General features: G+C 34.4%; 1 protein-coding gene across 1 annotated transcript in view; it reads left to right on the top strand.

Annotated features, from left to right (window-relative positions):
- LOC144965481 (fibrocystin-L-like) overlaps positions 1–20,000 on the top strand; it is an 88,329-nt gene that overhangs the window by 53,101 nt on the left and 15,228 nt on the right. Inside the window, exons 45-65 of the mRNA XM_078900861.1 lie at positions 2,367–2,518; positions 2,799–3,015; positions 3,413–3,519; positions 3,917–4,096; positions 4,499–4,677; positions 5,045–5,264; positions 5,486–5,785; positions 6,343–6,453; positions 7,346–7,527; positions 7,852–8,071; positions 9,299–9,464; positions 9,927–10,154; positions 11,156–11,410; positions 12,376–12,618; positions 13,105–13,272; positions 13,699–13,935; positions 14,311–14,574; positions 15,151–15,609; positions 17,654–17,816; positions 18,727–18,959; positions 19,208–19,389. Of these exons, the coding sequence (XP_078756987.1) occupies positions 2,367–2,518; positions 2,799–3,015; positions 3,413–3,519; positions 3,917–4,096; positions 4,499–4,677; positions 5,045–5,264; positions 5,486–5,785; positions 6,343–6,453; positions 7,346–7,527; positions 7,852–8,071; positions 9,299–9,464; positions 9,927–10,154; positions 11,156–11,410; positions 12,376–12,618; positions 13,105–13,272; positions 13,699–13,935; positions 14,311–14,574; positions 15,151–15,609; positions 17,654–17,816; positions 18,727–18,959; positions 19,208–19,389 (4,466 nt within the window). The remainder of the gene's footprint in view (positions 1–2,366; positions 2,519–2,798; positions 3,016–3,412; positions 3,520–3,916; positions 4,097–4,498; positions 4,678–5,044; positions 5,265–5,485; positions 5,786–6,342; positions 6,454–7,345; positions 7,528–7,851; positions 8,072–9,298; positions 9,465–9,926; positions 10,155–11,155; positions 11,411–12,375; positions 12,619–13,104; positions 13,273–13,698; positions 13,936–14,310; positions 14,575–15,150; positions 15,610–17,653; positions 17,817–18,726; positions 18,960–19,207; positions 19,390–20,000) is intronic.

Genomic DNA, 20,000 nt, shown 5'->3' with positions numbered 1-20,000 from the left:
AAATATCCTCTGATCTCGAGCTAACCCTAATAGAAAAAATGTTGACAAATTGAATAAAACAACTCTTGGACTGCTTTGCACTACCTTTCAATACTTAACAAATCAAAATGGCGGCCGAAATTAAAACAATGGTACAATTAGTAAATTAAACTTCCCAAATCCATCAAGTTGTTACTAATAGAAAATAAATGATGACAAATTGAATAAATAAATGCCTGACAAAATATCAACGGTGAAAATACAAATTTAAAGAATACTGGGATGTAGGAGCTTTCGGAATGTCTCCCCTTTACTTAACTTATGGAAAAACAAACATCCTAGCACTTTACTAAGACTTATGACTAACCTAATAGAAAAACAAATATCCTCCGATCTCGAGCTAACCCTAATAGAAAAAATGTTGACAAATTGAATAAAACAACTCTTGGACTGCTTTGCACTACCTTTCAATACTTAACAAATCAAAATGGCGGCCGAAAATTAAAAACAATGGTCAAATTAGTAAATTTTAAACTTTCACAAATCATCAAGGTTTGTTCTAGAGTTTTTAAAATACTTCTATATAATGACAAATTGAATAAATAAATGCCTGACAAAATATCAACGGTGAAAATACAAATTTAAAGAATACTGGGGATGTAGGAGCTTTCGGAATGTCTCCCCTTTACTTAACTTATGGAAAAACAAAACATCCTAGCACCTTTACTAAGACTTATGACTAACCTAATAGAAAAAAAATATCCTCGATCTCGAGCTAACCCTAATAGAAAAAATGTTGACAAATTGAATAAAACAACTCTTGGACTGCTTTGCACTACCTTTCAATACTTAACAAATCAAAATGGCGGCCGAAAATTAAAACAATGGTCAAATTAGTAAATTTTAAACTTTCACAAATCCATCAAGGTTTGTTCTAGAGTTTTTAAAATACTTCTATATAATGACAAATTGAATAAATAAATGCCTGACAAAATATCAACGGTGAAAATACAAATTTAAAGAATACTGGGGATGTAGGAGCTTTCGGAATGTCTCCCCTTTACTTAACTTATGGAAAAACAAACATCCTAGCACCTTTACTAAGACTTATGACATAACCTTAATAGAAAAACAAATATCCTCCGATCTCGAGCTAACCTAATAGAAAAAAAAAATGATGACAAATTGAATAAATAAACGCCTGACAAAATATCAACGGTTGTTTAAGAAATTATAACTATTAAGTTCTTACAATAGAAAACATAACATCGCACTTACATTATGCTAACTAAGAAAAAAATCTCGATCTGAGTAACGCTAATAGAAAATGGACAATTGAATAATAAACCCTGACAAATTAACTGAATAATTAAGATATGAGTAGGATTCGAATCCTTACTTAACTTATAGAAAAACAAACATCCTAGCATCTTTACTAAGTCTTATGACTAACCCTAATAGAAAAAAAAATATCCTCCGATCTCGAGCTAACCCTAATAGAAAAGATGATGACAAATTGAATAAATAAACGCCTGACAAAAGATCAACGGTGAAAATACAAATTTAAAGAATATTTGGATGTAGGCGCTTCCGGAATGTTTCCCCTTTACTTAACTTATGGAAAAACAAACACCCTAACACCTTTACTAAGACGTATGACTAACCCTAATAGAAAAAAAATCCTTCGATCTCGAGCTAACCCTAATAGTAAAAAAAAGAATCAAAATGGCGACTGAAATACCTTCATGTGATCAAGTGAATAATATCACTATGAATGCCACGATTTGATGAAAAATGCCCACATACACATGTATACACCACACACAACACACACACACACACAAACACACACACACGCACATACACACAAAGATACACGCAATTAGAACATACTACTACATAACAACACTGATCACCGCTAGATCAACAACACAACGGAAGTAATAATAACACTTGATGTCATAAATAGATGACGCAAATTGACAACTTTTTACAGTGTCAAAATTAGTTGATTTTGAGAGTCTAGTGTCGTCGGTACATATTTTATGATATCTGTTTGACTCAACGAACTTTCAAACTGACTTTAAATTATAAAAGGAAATCAAGTTATCTGTTTATCTATCTGTAAAAAATACATTTCTAATTTTCAAATCTTTCAGTAGAGTTGTGCGCCGTATCAATTTTTTATTGACTCAAATAAGCACAATGTTCTCCACAGTGCTATATTTTTTAAAGAAAGGATGTCGTATGCTTAACTTTCTGAGAAAAACATTGATTAAGCTGTATGGTCATAAAACACCACAATTGAAGCTAATAATGAAGACGAAAATATAAATACTAATATCCATAATGTTTATAATGTTCGGAAACTACATTCCACATTTCAGGATACCCCACTGTTCGCACATGGACTCGTTTAAGCAGCACAGCGACTGCCGGAGCCACCACTATTTCCTTGGAACAGGCTGTTGACTGGAATGTTGGTGATGAGATTGTCATCGCTACCACAGGCGACAGGCACAGCCAGAAGGAATCAGAAGTATGAAACATTCTAACTTTGACACCAATGTATGTTCCGTGAAAATCACTCATATATTGTAACATTCCTCAAATATATCATTATTAAACCAGATATTTTCCAGTCCGACATATGTTTGAATTAGAGAAGCATTATGTAATAAATGCGGTAAAGAAGGCATGTTTAAAACGCCAGTGTCAGATAGAATTTTTTAGCACAGTTTGATTCAAATGCAGTAATAGATAAATATCATAGCTGTAGATATTGAAGAATTATGTTTATTATCGCAATACTCTTACAGGTTCATGTGATTCAAGCTATAAGTGGTGATGGTCTGACATTAACTCTAGATGAACCATTAGCCTATGAACATATTGGCATCAGCGGCACCTTTGGAAGCACAACAGTCGACTTTAGAGCTGAAGTAGGTTTGCTGACACATAATGTCGTCGTTCGGGGTAACAGAAACACCAATTTTGACACAAAGATCGAGGCTTGTCCTGCAGGATTCAACACAGGTAATTAAAAAACAATCATTTAACGCAAATTTCTTTGCAAACAACTGAGCCGTAATGTAGGTATTATAATAAGTTGAAGGCTATATTTTTGACTGTAGGATATCGTTTTACAACACGATTTTACTCCATGCTCTTCTAACAAAACAAAAAGGGAATAAAAAGAGAGGTTGTGAGAGGTTTCTCTTAGTTGAAATAAAACATAACACTTTATCAGAATTGTTCAAAATGCTTCATAATTCCACTAAATGCAATTTGATCTCATTTTCAAGAGCAGATTACATTTGAGCATTGGCCGAAATCTCTGGACCCGTTATTGTATATTTAATCCCAGACTGCTTTAGTTCTAAATTGAAATTAGCTATAGGCAATAAGATTAATTAACGAAAATAATTTGCAGGTGAATTTGCCACCCAAACCTGTTTCCAAGGCCGTTTTGGGGAGGAACTCGGATCAGATCAATTTGGAGCTCAAGTCATGATTCACCAGGCAGTCAAGGACACACAGGTAGCGTAAAAGATCGTTACTCTTTTAGTAAATAATGAATTTTATATAGAGCCTAAACATCCACGTTAATCGTGCTCAGAATGTAATGACGTGGTAGAAGACCGTGTCCAAATTCCTGCCACAGCTAGACTTAGCTTCTGGAGGTAACTTGAAAGTATGAGAACTAGTACCAGCAGTATAGTGGTAGCGGTAGTAGTAGTAGTAGTAGTAGTAGTAGTAGTAGTAGTAGTAGTAGTAGTAGTAGTAGTAGTAGTAGTAGAAGAAGAAGAAGAAGAAGAAGAAGAAGAAGAAGAAGAAGAAGAAGAAGAAGAAGAAGAGGAGGAGGAGGAGGAGGACGACGACGAGGAGTAGAAGGAGGAGTTTCTATACAGAGTCATATAAATCTTAAATTCTACAGGTTGCCCAAGCTCATCTTGAGTTTGTAGAGTTCACTCATTCCGGCCAGGCCTTCAGGATGGGGCGTTACCCTGTCCACTTCCATCTCAATGGAAACATGGACAAATCATTTGTCAGAGGGTGTTCCATTCACACCAGCTTCAACAGGGCTGTCAATATCCATGGATCACATAACACAATGGTGAGTATTTTTTCACATTAGATTTACTCAGACCTACTTACTAGTACGAAAAATTATTAGAATTATGAAATTTTGGCTCCAGTTTCTGAAGTTCATGAGCAATTTTAAGTCATTAAAACTTATTGAAAATAAAAGCTGATGCTAGACTATATAATTTTAAGGGGGTTGAAGTGTTATTTAATTCTTGTGAATGTAAATTGTTTATTATTTTAATTGATTATAGCTGCTACAATTTTTATCTGCTAAAAATATTATTTTTTAAATTTCCAAGTAGGAAGGTTTGGTTTACTTGTCTGAATAAAAGTTCAGAACTCTCGAATTTGTGGATTTAGCATCGTTTACATCTGCGACGATGTCTCCAAAACTGTTGTTTGAGAGCCCTACGTGTGTTTTCTTTTCCAGGTTGAGCATAATGTGATCTACAACACTATGGGCGGTTCATTTTTCTTGGAGGACGGAGATGAGACCGGGAATACATTCCAGTACAATCTGGCCGTCTTTGTTCGATCTTCTACCTCTTTACGTAATGATGACATCACACCTGCTGCATTCTGGGCCACCAACCCAAATAATACTATCAGGTAATGTGCTTCTAGGTTGGATTTAAACTTGGCAAGTGGAATAATATGACGGGAAAATAGGGGGCATGCGCACGCACACACTCACACACACACATACACACACACACAGACACACACACACACAAACACACACACACACACACACACACACACAGAGAGAGAGAGAGAGAGAGAGAGAGAGAGAGAGAGAGAGAGAGAGAGAGAGAGGGTGCAAGAATATAAACCCTTGTATTGATCTCGAAGTTTATGCTACATTACTAAGTGTTTTGAGTAAACAATATCTGTACTTACTTGAAATATATGAATTAGAATTAAATGCTTTTCTCCTTAAATTGATTAAATGATTCTTTTTCCATTTCAAATAAAGCCATAACGCAGCCGCAGGTGGTACCCACTTTGGTACTTGGTACAGAATGCACACTCATCCAGAAGGTCCTGGATTTGACGCTAACATCTGTCCTCAGTCCGTACCTCTTGCGGAATACAGAAACAACACTGCTCATTCCTTGGGCTGGTTCGGACTGTGGATCTTTGAGAAGTATGTGCCCAGGGTTGATGCCAGTTGTAGCAGCTCTGCTGATCATCAGGTAGGCTATCAAATAATATATATATATAAAGCCATATTGTGGTTTGGGAGGATATTTAATTGATAAAGGCGAGCAATGTAAAAAAAAAAAGCATATCCACTCATGAAGATGCCAATAATCGGGCTCTTAGTAATCGTTGCTTAATTGGATTTGTTGAGCATTTGTTATATTTTATACAGATAAATTTAACCATTCATGTTTTGTACCCTTTACCTTCAAAGGCTGCACAATTTTACTCTCTAACCGCTTGGAACTGTGAGAAAGGTGCAGAGGCTGTGGACGGAGGAGCTCTACAGTTCCGCGAATTTGTTTTGGTCAACAATGATTTTGCTGGATATGAGGGAAAGAAAATTGTTGGCGACCCACCAATATTCGATGCTGCAAACGGCCCTGGTGTTTTTGACAGCGTCATTGTGTCTCACTACGGCACCCTTAGAGGCAAACCAACTCATGGCGGTATAATTCAACCGTACCTTGATGGATTCTTGATTGAAAATACAGAATTTTACAATTTTGATCAGGTCAGTAGAAATTAAATGGCACAGTTTAATAAGAATGGATAAATAAGAGAAATCTATCTTTTTGAATATGGATTTGTTGTAAAGTAAATATTTTTAAAATCTAATGTCAAGTTGAAATTATGTTTTGCCAAATTTGAGGCCATTGACATGCCATCTACATATAGGATATGTACAATGAGTTATATGGAATTAAAAAAGCATCAACTTTAAAAGCAATAAGTCCATTTTACATTTGTCATATTTATTGGATTGCATCCATGGAGTACAATATGGCTCCTGAATTATTAGTAAATTTTTATAAGAGATTGATTGATTGTGACTTGTACTTATTTGCAGCTTTAATAACCCAAAATGTTATGGGCTCGTTGTTGTAATGGAAATATTCTCAACCCAACTCAAAATATTATTTATATCTTGTTTCAATGTATTCTCAGGCCCATAACTGTGTTCGGTTATCAGAATTGCAAATATTGAATGAATTAGATTTGGCAAATTAATTCAAATGGATAAGTCAAGGAGTGATTGTAAAATGTGTATTCATTTCATTTTGGTGACAGTCTGGTAAATCAGCTATCCGTTGGACAAGAATTGACGGAACTTGTAGCTTCCTCTGTGGTGGATTCAGAACAGAGACATCTGGACTGACGTTTATGAATTCACCAAACAAAGTAAGCGGTGACCTGGTCTAATTAGACATGAAATATTTGTTAAAATGTAATAAACGCAACGATCTTGATGCGGATCTGATTGATTGCTGAAATCTTGTCCAAAATCATAGGTTTAAATATGGTCATGATCAGTTTTTAAAAAATGAATTATGAGAATATTATGATACAAAACATGTATTGACTATAGGGAATGAGATTAGCGGAAGAGTAGCGTCCCTTGATTGGACGTCACATTACAGAGAGAACGTCAAAATGGTTTTGCGCATGCGTCTCTCTCGTCCTCGCTTTCGGTGAAGTGCCTCATTAGCGGAAGAGTAGCGTCCCTTGATTGGACGTCACATTACAGAGAGAACGTCAAAATGGCTTTGCGCATGCGTCTCTCTCGTCCTCGCTTTCGGTGAAGTGTCTCATGCCGCTTTCACCGGAAGCGAGGACGAGAGACGCATGCGCACAACCAACATGACGTTCTCTCTCTAAAAACTTTTCCGCCGGTGACGTCCAATCAAGGGACGCTACTCTTCCGCTAATCTCATTCCCTATATAAATTATTATTCACCCTTTATCCAGAATATTACTATTGTGAGTCATTCTTAGTATTGAGGACAATTGGTGCTTGCAAAGCTATACCTGAAGATCATTTTACATTGTGGATGAAATAATTAAGTTATAATTTGAACCATTGATTTTGAACGTCTTATCTCATCGTAACAATGAACATCAGAAAAAAAAACTTTCCTTCATATTATGTTGTAAAATAATTTGATAAAAGTAATTTATGTTTTTATTCTTTTATCTCTCCTAAATATATTCATCAATTCTCAACTTCGTTTCATGATTTCCCAATCTTAGAATATCCATGTATAGTATTTATTTATTTATTTATAATTATCAGATATCATTTGAATGGGAATCCGAGGGAGTAATTTATGACAGAGATGGAACGTTAACTGGAAATTCAGGCTACAGTGTTGCTGCCTGCACACCCTCTTTTGACCATTCCGAGTGCACAGAGGATAGTGGCATGTCAGCTGGCATAAGTGGCTGCGTTTGCACTGATAAAATCAAACTTATAAGGTAATCTTTTCGATTTTTAGAATGCAGTGCAACTGTTATTTGACCTTTTTTTCCTGTGACAAGATTATGTTTGTGTCAAACTTTGAATTTCACTTTCGGCCATAATAAACATGAAAAGGGGCTGAAAGCGTTGTGCAATAATTAACGTTTAGTTATTAACTAAACATCTCTCCAAAAACTAGTGTAGTTAAAATGATGTCATCTTAAATGTATCACTTGGTGATATTTTATATATTTTAGATATTGTTGAGAAAAGTTCATAAGTTTCTTATTTTTCATAATTTGTTTTAATAATCCTCTTTACATTTTACATTTGCCTATCAGGTTCTCTTTCAACAATCCAATTCCATCAGCATTGGAATACAAAGATGCCATATTTGTTACCGAGCATGGACAAAGTAATTCCCGTTGGGCGGAGAAAAGAATAACTCACAAACTGGGCTGGTCCATGGTGCTGATGGCCAATAATTACTACAATTTCTCCTTTGAATATGCTGACCATATTACTAACATCAGTTACGACAGTACATTCTCTAGTTTTGATGTAAGTCATTAACAGCAGGATTTTTTAAAAAAAGTTTTTTTTAACATGATAATGATGATGATGATGATGATGATGATGATGATGATGTGATGATGATGATGATGATGAAGATGATAATGATGTTGATGATGATACTGATAGTGACGCTGGTGGTGGTGATGAGGATGATTTTTTATATATTTTTTTTTTTTGGTCGTGGTGATAAATATTACATTTGACTTCTATCTATTATTCATTAATTTATTGATTAATATAGGGTGCGAGAGAAAACCCGGGAAAATATGACTGTTTCAATACAAAGTAGAAACCAGAACCATCCAAGCTACAATAAAAAAACGTTGCCAAGTTTAATTGAAAATCCTCTTTGGTTAAGAAACTATACCGGTTAAACCGAAGTCGTTAAAAAATCACGATACCAAAAGTTTCCAAATTTGCGTCTTGTTTTTAGTTTTCACTAGAAACCCATATTATAATAAGGTTGTCGATAGTCAAACAAAATATGTCATTTCACTGAATAAATTTCGTCATGAAAGCAATAGGTTTATCAAAATATATTGTAATGCCTCGAGAGAAAGACAAGATTACATTTCATTGACACTTCAACCACAAAAGTGAACGCGTTAAGTCATGTAACAATGTTAAGAGAAAAAAAAATACTTTTACAGACTTTGTTTCACTTTCTCCCGATCGGTCATTTGTTTTTTTTTTAACAAGATGGGCCAACTTCCCTCACTAGTAACATTACGCAGTCTTACTTTTAAGAGAAAATGACATTCGATTTATTTCTAAATCTGAATGGCCTCCAATGAGTCCTGACTTGAATCCAGTGGTCTATAGCATTAGGTTACTTATGTCCAACATTATATGGGTCGTCCAATAATTTACACACGAGAAAAAAAGCTACCCATAATCATTAAGCAAAATGGGGGATCGACAGATAATATTAGAATTTAAGAATCACGTCTCAAATCTTCAATATAGCAAAAATATGGTGTATTTGTTTAAACAATAGTAGATTTCAATTTTTCAAACAAATTTTCTTTAAAAATGGCCTACTTAAATTTCAATAAATGCGTTTCATTGCGGTAAAATTTCAGATTTGCGTCATTTATAGTCTCATGACTACAGACCTCTCTACTTTTCCGGGTTTATTTCTTGCACCCGGTATAGATATTTATTTATTTATTCATGTTAATATCAAAATATATGTTTCACAAAACTTTTCAGACTGGCGACTTTGTCGTGTTCACCCAGTTCGCTGACCAACAGCCTGATATGTTTATGTTGGATGGTAGCAATGCTTTGAACATGTCAGAGAGTATGATGAGTGGTACTGGTGTCTCACACGGGCAGTGGTTCTATAACGTGCCTGACATGTCTTTGTCATACACCAGTAAGTTTTTGAACAGTACTAATGATGCGGGGTCGTGTCCTCAAACTGTTTTATCATATTTTGGGAAGTGAATGGGTCTACAGCACGTATAAATTATCTCTATTTACACATAAAAGTTTGGGAAATACACTTAAGGTTCAATTTATTCATAAAAAAGTTATGGTGTCTTAAAGTATCCGTCAGCATGCTTTATATCTGCCTAAATTGCATAACTAGTAAGTTTTTATAATGAGATATGTGTCTTTTTATCAACAAAGGTGTGAAGCTGTGCCCACACATGTTATTATGTTTAGGTGATGAGAGGAATGGGGAAATGGGATACGATTAAACAGAGCCAGTGTTACGTAATGTATAATCCTCATATCCATCTACAAAATGTTTATTAATTTTCGTTTTCTAATATGTAAGCAGAAACGTTTTTTTTTAATATATAAACTAGCATTTTTGTATTTCTGTCAACAGTCAAACGTGCAGCACGAAAGAAGAGATCAGCGATTTCCACCACTAAATTCAATATCAATGCGAGGGCCATTAGGTGTTACTACAGAGGTTGCCAACCACCTCCTGATCCAATGGATGTGATGGACGAACCTACCCACAAGGAATATTGGTCGGACCCAGCTACTTGGGTTAATTTTACCCATAACGGTTTGGAGCCTGGACCTAATGACGATCTTACAATCCCTAAAGGTGATTGATTTAGCTGGTATTCAATTATCCTAACTGTACAATTATTCTGAAATGCATAAAAATTAAAATGTGTACTTAAGTTGTCCTAATTGAAAGTTATCCGAAAATGTTTGGATTTTTTTTTATTAGTGTAGTGGTCTACTGCTTAGTAAACAAAAAATTAATAATCTCACTCTTTTTATTCTTTTTTTTTTCTCCATCAAAACACGATAATAGTACTTAATGAGTTTTGTTACCTTGTAGATCAACAGTTTCACTCTTCTCAACAATTTTTTCCATATATTATATTCAAGACGAGCATGAATGGGGATTACAAATGTGCTATAGTTCTGTATTAACTTATCTTATATATATATATATATATATATATATATATATATTATATATATATATATATATATATATATATATATATATATATATATATATATATATATATATTCATAGTGTACATTTCAATATAAAATTTAAATATTTTAGAGGTATTAAAATGACATTACTAATTTCATTTTCTAATTCAAATGTATGAAAATATCGTTTTAATAAAGTACTTATGTTGATATCAGATTTTCTTCACAGCACATCAGAAAAAGTTATCAACACTTACCAACTTCAGAAGCACTGATATTCATTTTACCACTAAGACTCCAATACGTCATGTTATTCCACTTTAAATTATCTATACATTATACTTTTTACTTGATGGCAACATACTGGCTTAAAGTCAATTGTTTTATATTGCTCTAAAGTTAAATTTCTTGATTACCATGGAGAAATGTCTACTTCCCATTTCACAATGTCGTTTGAAAAATATTTAAACACGTTGTCTACCTCGTTTCTGGTCTGAGATTAAAGTGCCATACTTAAAACAGCCTAAAAAATAACTATAAATTGGCTAAAACCCAAAGGCTATCACTGGCTATTTATTCAAGAGTAAAACGGGGTTTAAGTTCTTTGGAGATTTTCTTTTTTATTCAATTGACTCCTTTTATATTCTCCAGACAAATGGATTATTGTAGACCAGGAGATTCCAGTGCTGGGTAAAGTAAGGATTGATGGAGGACTGCAGTTCCTCAACAACGAATCCATGAACATCTTATTTGAGGCAGACTATATCTACATCACTGGTCGTATGATCATGGGATGGTCTGAGGAAGACCCATTCCGGGGCCAAGCCACAATTAGGCTAAGAGGTCATCACAGATCGCCTGTGTACCCTACTACTGACGGACCAACGGTTGGAGCAAAATTTATGGGTATGCTTTCGAGTTTTACGAAAAGAGAAAAAATATACATATAATTGCCATTATTGCTTGGCACAGAATGTTGCTTCTCTTCCTGTTGTTAACATTATTGAAACTGGGATAAACTTTTATTCCATAGGCTATCAGACACTATAGCTTCAAAAACTGAAAGGTCTGGTAGAACTAGCTGACTTTAGTTTATTGCTTATACGTGCAAGAGAACAGCATAATTAGTTACTAATGAAGATTATGCCAAGGTTCCATACAGTTTGGGTTTTTTTGTTTTCTGGTTTGCTTTAAGAGCAAATCAGTAATCGCCATCACTTCTTCATTTTATTAGGGGTCACGATAACTCAGTGGCAGAACACTCGCCTCAGAAGTAAAGAGATCACCAACAATCTCTCGTGCAGTCGATATTTTTTTACCTCCCCCCCCCCCCCCCCCCCCCCGCCCAACCCCTGACCTTCCAGCATTGTGTATCTGGGTCTGATAGATCTAGCGGAACATTTTTTGCAATAGACTAGTGTCCTATTCCAAGAGTGATGAGAAATTGCTACTTTCCGTTTCATGCTACAGAGAGAGAGAGAGAGAGAGAGAGAGAGAGAGAGAGAGAGAGAGAGAGAGAGAGAGAGAGAGAGAGAGAGAGAGAGAGAGAGAGAGAGAGAGAGAGAGAGAGAGAGAGAGAGAGAGAGAGAGAGAGAGAGAGAGAGAGAGAGAGAGAGAGAGAGAGAATTCCAGTTCCATAAACCTTATAGATCTAGGCGACTGCTTTCAATTTTATAATTAACTAAGAAAATCCTGTATTAACAATTAAACGGTGATTAAAAAAAAAAAATTAAACTCATGACTGGAAGAATAAATTATATCCTGGAGAATCTATTCATCATGCGGTTTATGTGTTTAGCTTAAATCTTGCTATTGAAGCTTCAATTACAAGACACAATGAATAACTTTTAAAATATGGTCATATTCTACAGCGGTATTTGGAGGTTTGCAACTTCATGGTGTGGACAGAGGCCTGACCAAATCGAAGTTGACAGCTACGGTTAATGCTGGGGATAGCATTATCACTGTTAAAGACAACGTTGGCTGGGTAGTCGATGACGAAATCGTCATTACAACATCAGACTACACTCCCTCTCATACTGAAACATTCAAGATTGCAGCAATATCTGGAACTACAATTACCCTAAATGACACTTTGAAACATCGGCATATCGGTAATCATCCTCAGACAATTTCATTATGTGTTATCTATGTACTAAAAATATGAACAGGAATTAAGGTGAAGTTTGAGTCTGAATAAACCTGATCAAATGTAGAGTAACCATTTACCCAACATTAGTATGTTGCTGGCCCAGTGACCTGCTTAAGGAGAATTCGTCAACTTATAAAGTTAAAATTAAGAAACTCCAAGCAACTTTTTGAACTGCATGACTGATTAGGATATAGTAGTATATCTTTGTTTTCATATTTTGAAATTTACATAATTGTGGTATCTAGTGCAGGGTTTTTATCAACCCATTTAGAACAATTGGTCATATTTTTTTTTGATTACTTGGAAAAAATTGATTTGCTTATTTATATTGAATTACTCAAAGCACCATATCATGTAACGATTTAAATGCAATGGTTAATGGTTAAGTCAGCCGTAATACTAAAACGATATTTGAATAAATCAATGTCATGTCATTACTGTTTCACAGCCCATTCTGAGACAATTAATGGCCAAGTCATTGAAGTGAGCGCGTTTGTCGGATTGCTGACCAGGAACATCAAAATTGAAGGAGAAGATTACTCAGATCTCTATGAAGAGTCATTTGGCGCTCGTGTCATTGTTGGACAGACATTTGATAGCTTAGGATCACATAGTGGTAAGTGAAAACGATTTTAACGAGTTACTTTCTTGATTTGTTATTCCTCAAATATGATTCACAATAGACGATTCCTCTAGTTCGATTTCTGTTGAATTGAATTTATTCCAATAAATAATGTGTAAAATTTGGAATTTGAAATGATAGAAGAAAATACAATATGTTTGATATAAGAATACGAATTTCAAACAAAGGATGGCAGTTTACAAATCAAAGAGGTAATTTTTGAAAATAGTGATTTATTAATTGCGAACTCTTATAAAGCATGGGATTTACTAGAGACAATGAAAAAAATAAATAAAGCTTATAGTTTCTACAAAAAAACATCCAAAGTACACTTATATATTATCTTATACAAAATAATGTTCCACTCAGTTACCGTATCAGATATAAATTGAAGAATACAAAACTGTTTTCAATCAATAGGTTTTGCCCAGATTTCCAATGTGGAATTTTACCATACTGGGCAAGAAGGATTCTCTGAAAACTACGATGCCAGGTTCTCACTTACCTACTCTGATGTGACCAGCACTGAGGGGGAAGTGCGCTATTCCTACGTGAGAAAGAATACATTCCATCATGGGTTCAATGCTGCAGTGGGAGTTTTTGGTGTTGACAATCTGGAGGTTGATGACAATGTTGTCCACAACACAGTGGGGACAGGTGTGTAGTAAATCTAATGGAAGCTTGGTTTAGTTTCAAGTTATAAGAGGCTTAACAATTGTATAGCACTGTTTAAAATTTTGCGATTTCACAGATTGGTTCAATTGTATTAAAATATAGAGCCTGTAATTATTGCTTCCAATGTGTTTTATCTCGATTTTTTGATAAAGGTGAAATTATTGCTTTTAATTCAATTTTAGATCTGAGATTCGTGAATGCTTGTTTGATAAGCCTGGTAAACGTTCTTTGTTGATTATAGGGCTGGTTATTGCCTTCTATATGCTATAAAAGGTTAATTTGAATAGAGTTTAATAAATAAACACAGTTTCTGTTTAGTTTTATTAACATTTCACAGTCAAAATATTCTTATCGCAGCTATCCGCACAGAATCGGTGGGAACGAAAATCACCAACAACTTGGTGGTTTTGAATCTATGGCCAGGTTCCTATCAAGAAAGAGAAGAGGAACTCAATATGGATTATGATGGTGCTGTTGAAGCTATACTAGCTTCTGACCTCATCTTGGTCAATAATTCTGTGTACGGGTCTGAGAGAACAGCATACCGGTTAGCAGGCCAACGCTGCAGTACGACTGGCAGTGATTTATGGTCTAATAACATTGGTGCCAGCAGTATGATAGGTGAGTAGTTTTGTTTTTTCATTATATAAATAGGCTTTTGTGTGTGCAATATCGAATAGACTTTGAGCCACACCAAAACTATAGATGCTACCAAACATCTTGCACTTAAAACAACACCAAATATAAAAATACGTAGATAGTCAATTTCTTCTAATGCTCTTTTGTATGTCAAATCAAAGATAAATCCAGTCTGATTTCTCAACCTGATTCTTTCCTTTTTAATATCCCATGGTCATTACATTCAGTTTTGGAGGACTTTAAAAGAATTTAATTTCTTCAAAAGAACCGAAAATTGATATTCGATGTAATATTTTATTTGAGAATTATTGCCAAAAAAATGGTGATACTCATTATGCTGGAAAATGTTTTACAATTACAACTTGGTCAACAAACTCATAATTGTAGTCATATCAAATCAAGTGCAATGAAATTTGACAGGAAATGTTTATTAAAGTTAATGTATGTATGTGAGAAATTTGAAGCTCGTGTAATAACAATGATCATTTTACAGGATAGATGAAGAAGCGTTTAAAATAGTGCACGTAATTAATTTCTTGTTCCAATCCTCATTTTCAGGTATGACTCTTTTCCCGGGCGATGTGCCAACTGATGCAACATGTCTTCAGTACAGTGGTTTTACAATGTGGAAAAATGTTGATTATGGAATATATTTCAACAATGCTCCAAGTGCTGAGATCCGAAATAACATTTTAGTAGAGAATGGAGTCGGTGTTATACCCCTTGTCAATGGCCCCAGTGCCATTGGGCATGAGTTTGCAGATAAAAGTGCTATCATAGAGAACAATATATTCGTCGGAAAAACGTCATCCTTTTCCGAAGCTGATGATGTAATTGATGGTACTGATCCCAATATTGAATTTAGTGATAAGTCTAGAGGAGGAGGAGGCATAAACTCATGTGGAAAAGTTGGAATGGTAATGGGGACTTTCAGCTCTGGAGGAAACAATGCGCCTGTCAAACCGTTTTCTGGAATAATGACCTACCAATCTATCAAGGGACACACTGAAGTCACAGGTGAGAATCTAAGAAGGGGCTCTCGACCTCCCCTTGTGATCTTGGAGGGTCACCTCTTTTTGTCTCATCTATACCCTTGTGTTTTTGTTCCCTCCTAAGTATTTTTCTACTCTTGTTGTGGAATAGTATAAGTAAGGTTGCGTAGTCCTAGTTTGAGATGCTGAAGGTGTGTGCCTAGAGGAGATGGTTCTTCTACTAAATAATATCTCGTGCATTATTGCTATATTATTAATTAGTTTACCATTAAGAATATCTTATTCAGCGGAGTTCTTTATTCTAAGTATTGTTATATCATATCATGGGTTAAAAGCTAATAAGAATACAAGCCCTTTAAAAAAGTGTCTTTGATAAAAACAGATTATAAGAATAATCAAAAACAGTCACCAATCAATACGTTCATTGTATAGCATTAAGTGAAATTATAAAGTATACTTTCACTCTTAAGCTCTTTAACTCTCGATTAATAAGATTTAAAACGATCAAGAGAACACGCAATTTTCGTCTCAAAAGTTAAACTATTCCAGGTCTGGACAGTACAATTTGTGGGGAATTTTTATTACACCTAGTTAACTAAACTTCAAACCTATCTCTGAAAACTATGAAAATTACTCAAAATAGGTTTTAAAAAGTGAGGCATCTACTTGCCAAGCCCATGTATTAGTCTATACATTCTTATCAAATCACCTAGAAGTATATAATACCTAAGGCTAGGGAGATTTAAATATTTTAATATTTCCTTGTATGGCCTACACTGATTTTCAGATAGCATTTTGGTCGTCTATCTTTGAACATTTTCAATGTATATGGACTGTTTTGGTTTGGTTTTTTAAAAAAAATATAGATTGGGCTCAAGATTGAATTGTCATGTTCGAGAATAAGGTAAAGATTTAACCAGTGTGTGTGTGTGTGCGTGTGTGTTGAGAGAGAGAGCGATATATATTATATATATATATATATATATATATATATATATATATATATATATATATATATATATATATATATATTTTATTGAATCGTGTTTGATACAAATATGGTACGAAAAGTGCTCGACATGCAGTAATGGAGCGAATTATTATTATTTAAAATATTTACCACAATGTTTGAGACAGTCTACATTAATGTTTCAGGCTTACATTAATGTAGACTGTCTCAAACATTGTGGTAAATATTTTAAATAATAATAATATATATATATATATATATATATATATATATATATATATATATATATATATAGAGAGAGAGAGAGAGAGAGAGAGAGAGAGAGAGAGAGAGAGAGAGAATGCTATGCTCCATTATTTGTTTCTTTCAAATTAAACCTGCAGAGAATCGGGTGATTAAACGGTCATCATAAAAAAATCATGGTTTATATTTCAAAACTTTAACTAAGACAAAACTATGTAATTCTTCGTGGCTATATTTAAGTAGTTTGATTCTAGACAAATGGATCGATTTTTAAAAAATGGAATATTGGAATCTACATGTGTTCCGTTTGCATTAGTTTCATTGTGAGTGCAAATAAATTTTATATTATCTGTGAACTTTTCACTCGCGTCTTTCCTTTTTCCAGCTGTCGAACTGACTATACTATAAAGTGTTGTGGGCACCATAGAATTCTGATAAACAAACCTAAAATTGAGATTTTTGATAAATGCTTAACATGTTATCCATTGAGGGATATTGTCCTTTATTGTCAAAAAAGGCAAGAACCTTGGAAAATATTTTAAATAGGCGCAATTTATACATATTATACCGTTCTTATGGCACTTAAATTTAAATGGTGGACACACACGTTTGTGGACAAAGGCATTGATAGCAGCTGGCAACTAATCATGAAACAAGAAAATTAAGAGAAACGTTCCATCACTTTCCCCCTGTAGTCTATGAGCAAAGATGTAGAAAATAAGAGTCATTTGTAATATTTTTGATGGAATTACCCCGGTACCAGTTATATTGTTGTTATTACTGTCGTCGTCATTGTCGTCGTCGTCATCATCATCATCATCATCATCATCAAGTAATGTTTGTATGCATCCATCAGGTAACACATTTGCTCATTACGGATCTTGTACTGGTGGGAGAGACCGCGCTTTAACGACGAATGGCAAAAATGATGACGGATGCTTCCCAGTGTTCTTGTCAGGAAATACGCTGGTCAATGTTGAAGAAAGTTCTAGAATATTCTACCACCGGCCAAACATTGGGTAAATAGTTTCAAAGATTTATATAATTATATATATATATATATATATATATATATATATATATATATATATATATATATATATATATATGTATTTATGAGTGTTGGTGGGTACTCGTAGGTACGAAAGTGCTCGATAATGATGGTTAGAGCTAATATAAAATATAAATTGTCACTCACATTATATGACCGAGACGTCTCGGTCATATAATGTGAGTGACAATTTATATTTTATATTAGCTCTAACCATCATTATCGAGCACTTTCGTACCTACGAGTACCCACCAACACTCATAAATACATATATATATATATATATATATATATATATATATATATATATATATATATTATATATATGCGTAATGCGTTGCATTCTGGACCAAACGCTGATGATATTAAAAAAGTAAACAGTACACTCTTTAATCAGCCAAAATAGCAGTTTATTTATTGCCTAGGTGTATACGTAAATTTAAACAAAATGAAGAGAGAGAGAGAGAGAGAGAGAGAGAGAGAGAGAGAGAGAGAGAGAGAGAGAGAGAGAGAGAGAGAGAGAGAGAGAGAGAGAAAGAGTGTTATGCTCCGTTATTTCGTTCTTTCTAATTAAATCCAAAAGCATTCAAGTGGATAATTAGTCGTCATTAAAAAATAATGGATTATATTTCATATAATTACTTACATACTTAATCTCTTATTCCTTGCCTTTTACACTACCTGGCGTTTGGGGCAACAAGGAAGGAGCTATTTCAATTGTTAATCAATTTCAAGTCAAGATATTTTTGTTCGAATTTGTTGTATGGTGTGTCTCATGGAGTATTAATGAAACCTCAGTTTTGCAAAATTCTAACAATTAAGATCAATACAAATTCTAAATAGGTTGACTCACATCTAGATAATATTATATATTACAGAGTGATCAATTCAGCCGATTGTGTCGACATGGATTGTGATGGTTTAAAGAAGTGTTTGATCCATGACTCAGATGGAGGATATATTGGAAGTCCTGGTGCAATCCTGCCTGACTCAGCCTACCAATGGGATGGAGACAGGCGACGTGGTCTTGGTGATTACCGTATACCTCTTGTAATGTTGACAGCTCCCAATGGCCAGAAAATTGATGTCACCAGTTATGCACCAAACAAGGGTTAGTAGTAATCGATGGGTTTTCACTTTGCTGGACCCTTTTACCTAATTCTTGTTGCTAGAAAGTTAGGACAGAATCTAAATAAAAGTTGTTGGATTAACCTTTATATAGCGATAAAGATAAATATTGAACAACAATGTCTATTTTTAAAATTGTTTTATCCCTGTCAAATTTTCATATGAATTAGAAGATTGATATTTTCCCAGAGATAAATTTGCAATATCTAAATAAGATGAATTTGATTTCAGGTGTGTTTAAAACGGACAACTGTACATGGATGACGGACTGGCAGGCATACAAGTGCCAGGATAACTACGAGTGGCGTATACTGACAATCGAGAGCATGGATGCTGACACAGAGACTCGCCGATTAAGCCCTGTAGCTGTATATCATCCTGAAGGTTATATTGATCTCATCAATGGACCACAGGTAATTTGAGTTGGAACTAAGAAACACAAATCAACTTTAAGGCTTATTAACACCACCCTCATTACAATAGAGGCAGGGCCACCACCATCACCCTCCGAGTTTCCACCATTGGTTTTTGATTTGTGACTTACAAAATCCAACAACAAAACATACAGTACGGTAACAGCAGACCTGCTTTGGTGACTTTGAAATACATTGAAAAACTCATTAAAGGCTAATACTTAGGACTGTTGCAATCATAATAGTTGTCATCTGAGATCAATGAGCCCTCTTCATTTATCTCTACAGCTTCACTGATGATGATTTCAGTTCAAGCTGCTTGTGAACTGGGGATTGCATCCTTTATAAATGCACACCTCACTTGAGAACTCTCTCATTGCTTCATCACCAATGTCACTATTCGTGTTTAAGATATTTTTCCTCAACTCATCAAATTGTAGATACTGTTTTGTACATACTGATACATTTTTTTTCTTTCGGGATTATGAGTTGTTTGCTATGACAAATGACTACAATTTTTTGATTAACCTTGTTTTCAACGCAGTACCCAAATGGATCTCCATTCACTAATGATTACTTCATCATCATATTATTTGGATAAAGTGATAACC

This window comes from Berghia stephanieae, chromosome 2 (genome assembly GCF_034508935.2).
Source record: "Berghia stephanieae isolate SIO BIC M18660-M18661 chromosome 2, UCSD_Bste_1.3, whole genome shotgun sequence".
NCBI lineage: Eukaryota > Metazoa > Mollusca > Gastropoda > Nudibranchia > Aeolidiidae > Berghia > Berghia stephanieae.
The sequence above is the reverse complement of the archived record's forward strand: the minus strand, read 5'-3'. Positions and strand labels throughout refer to the sequence as shown.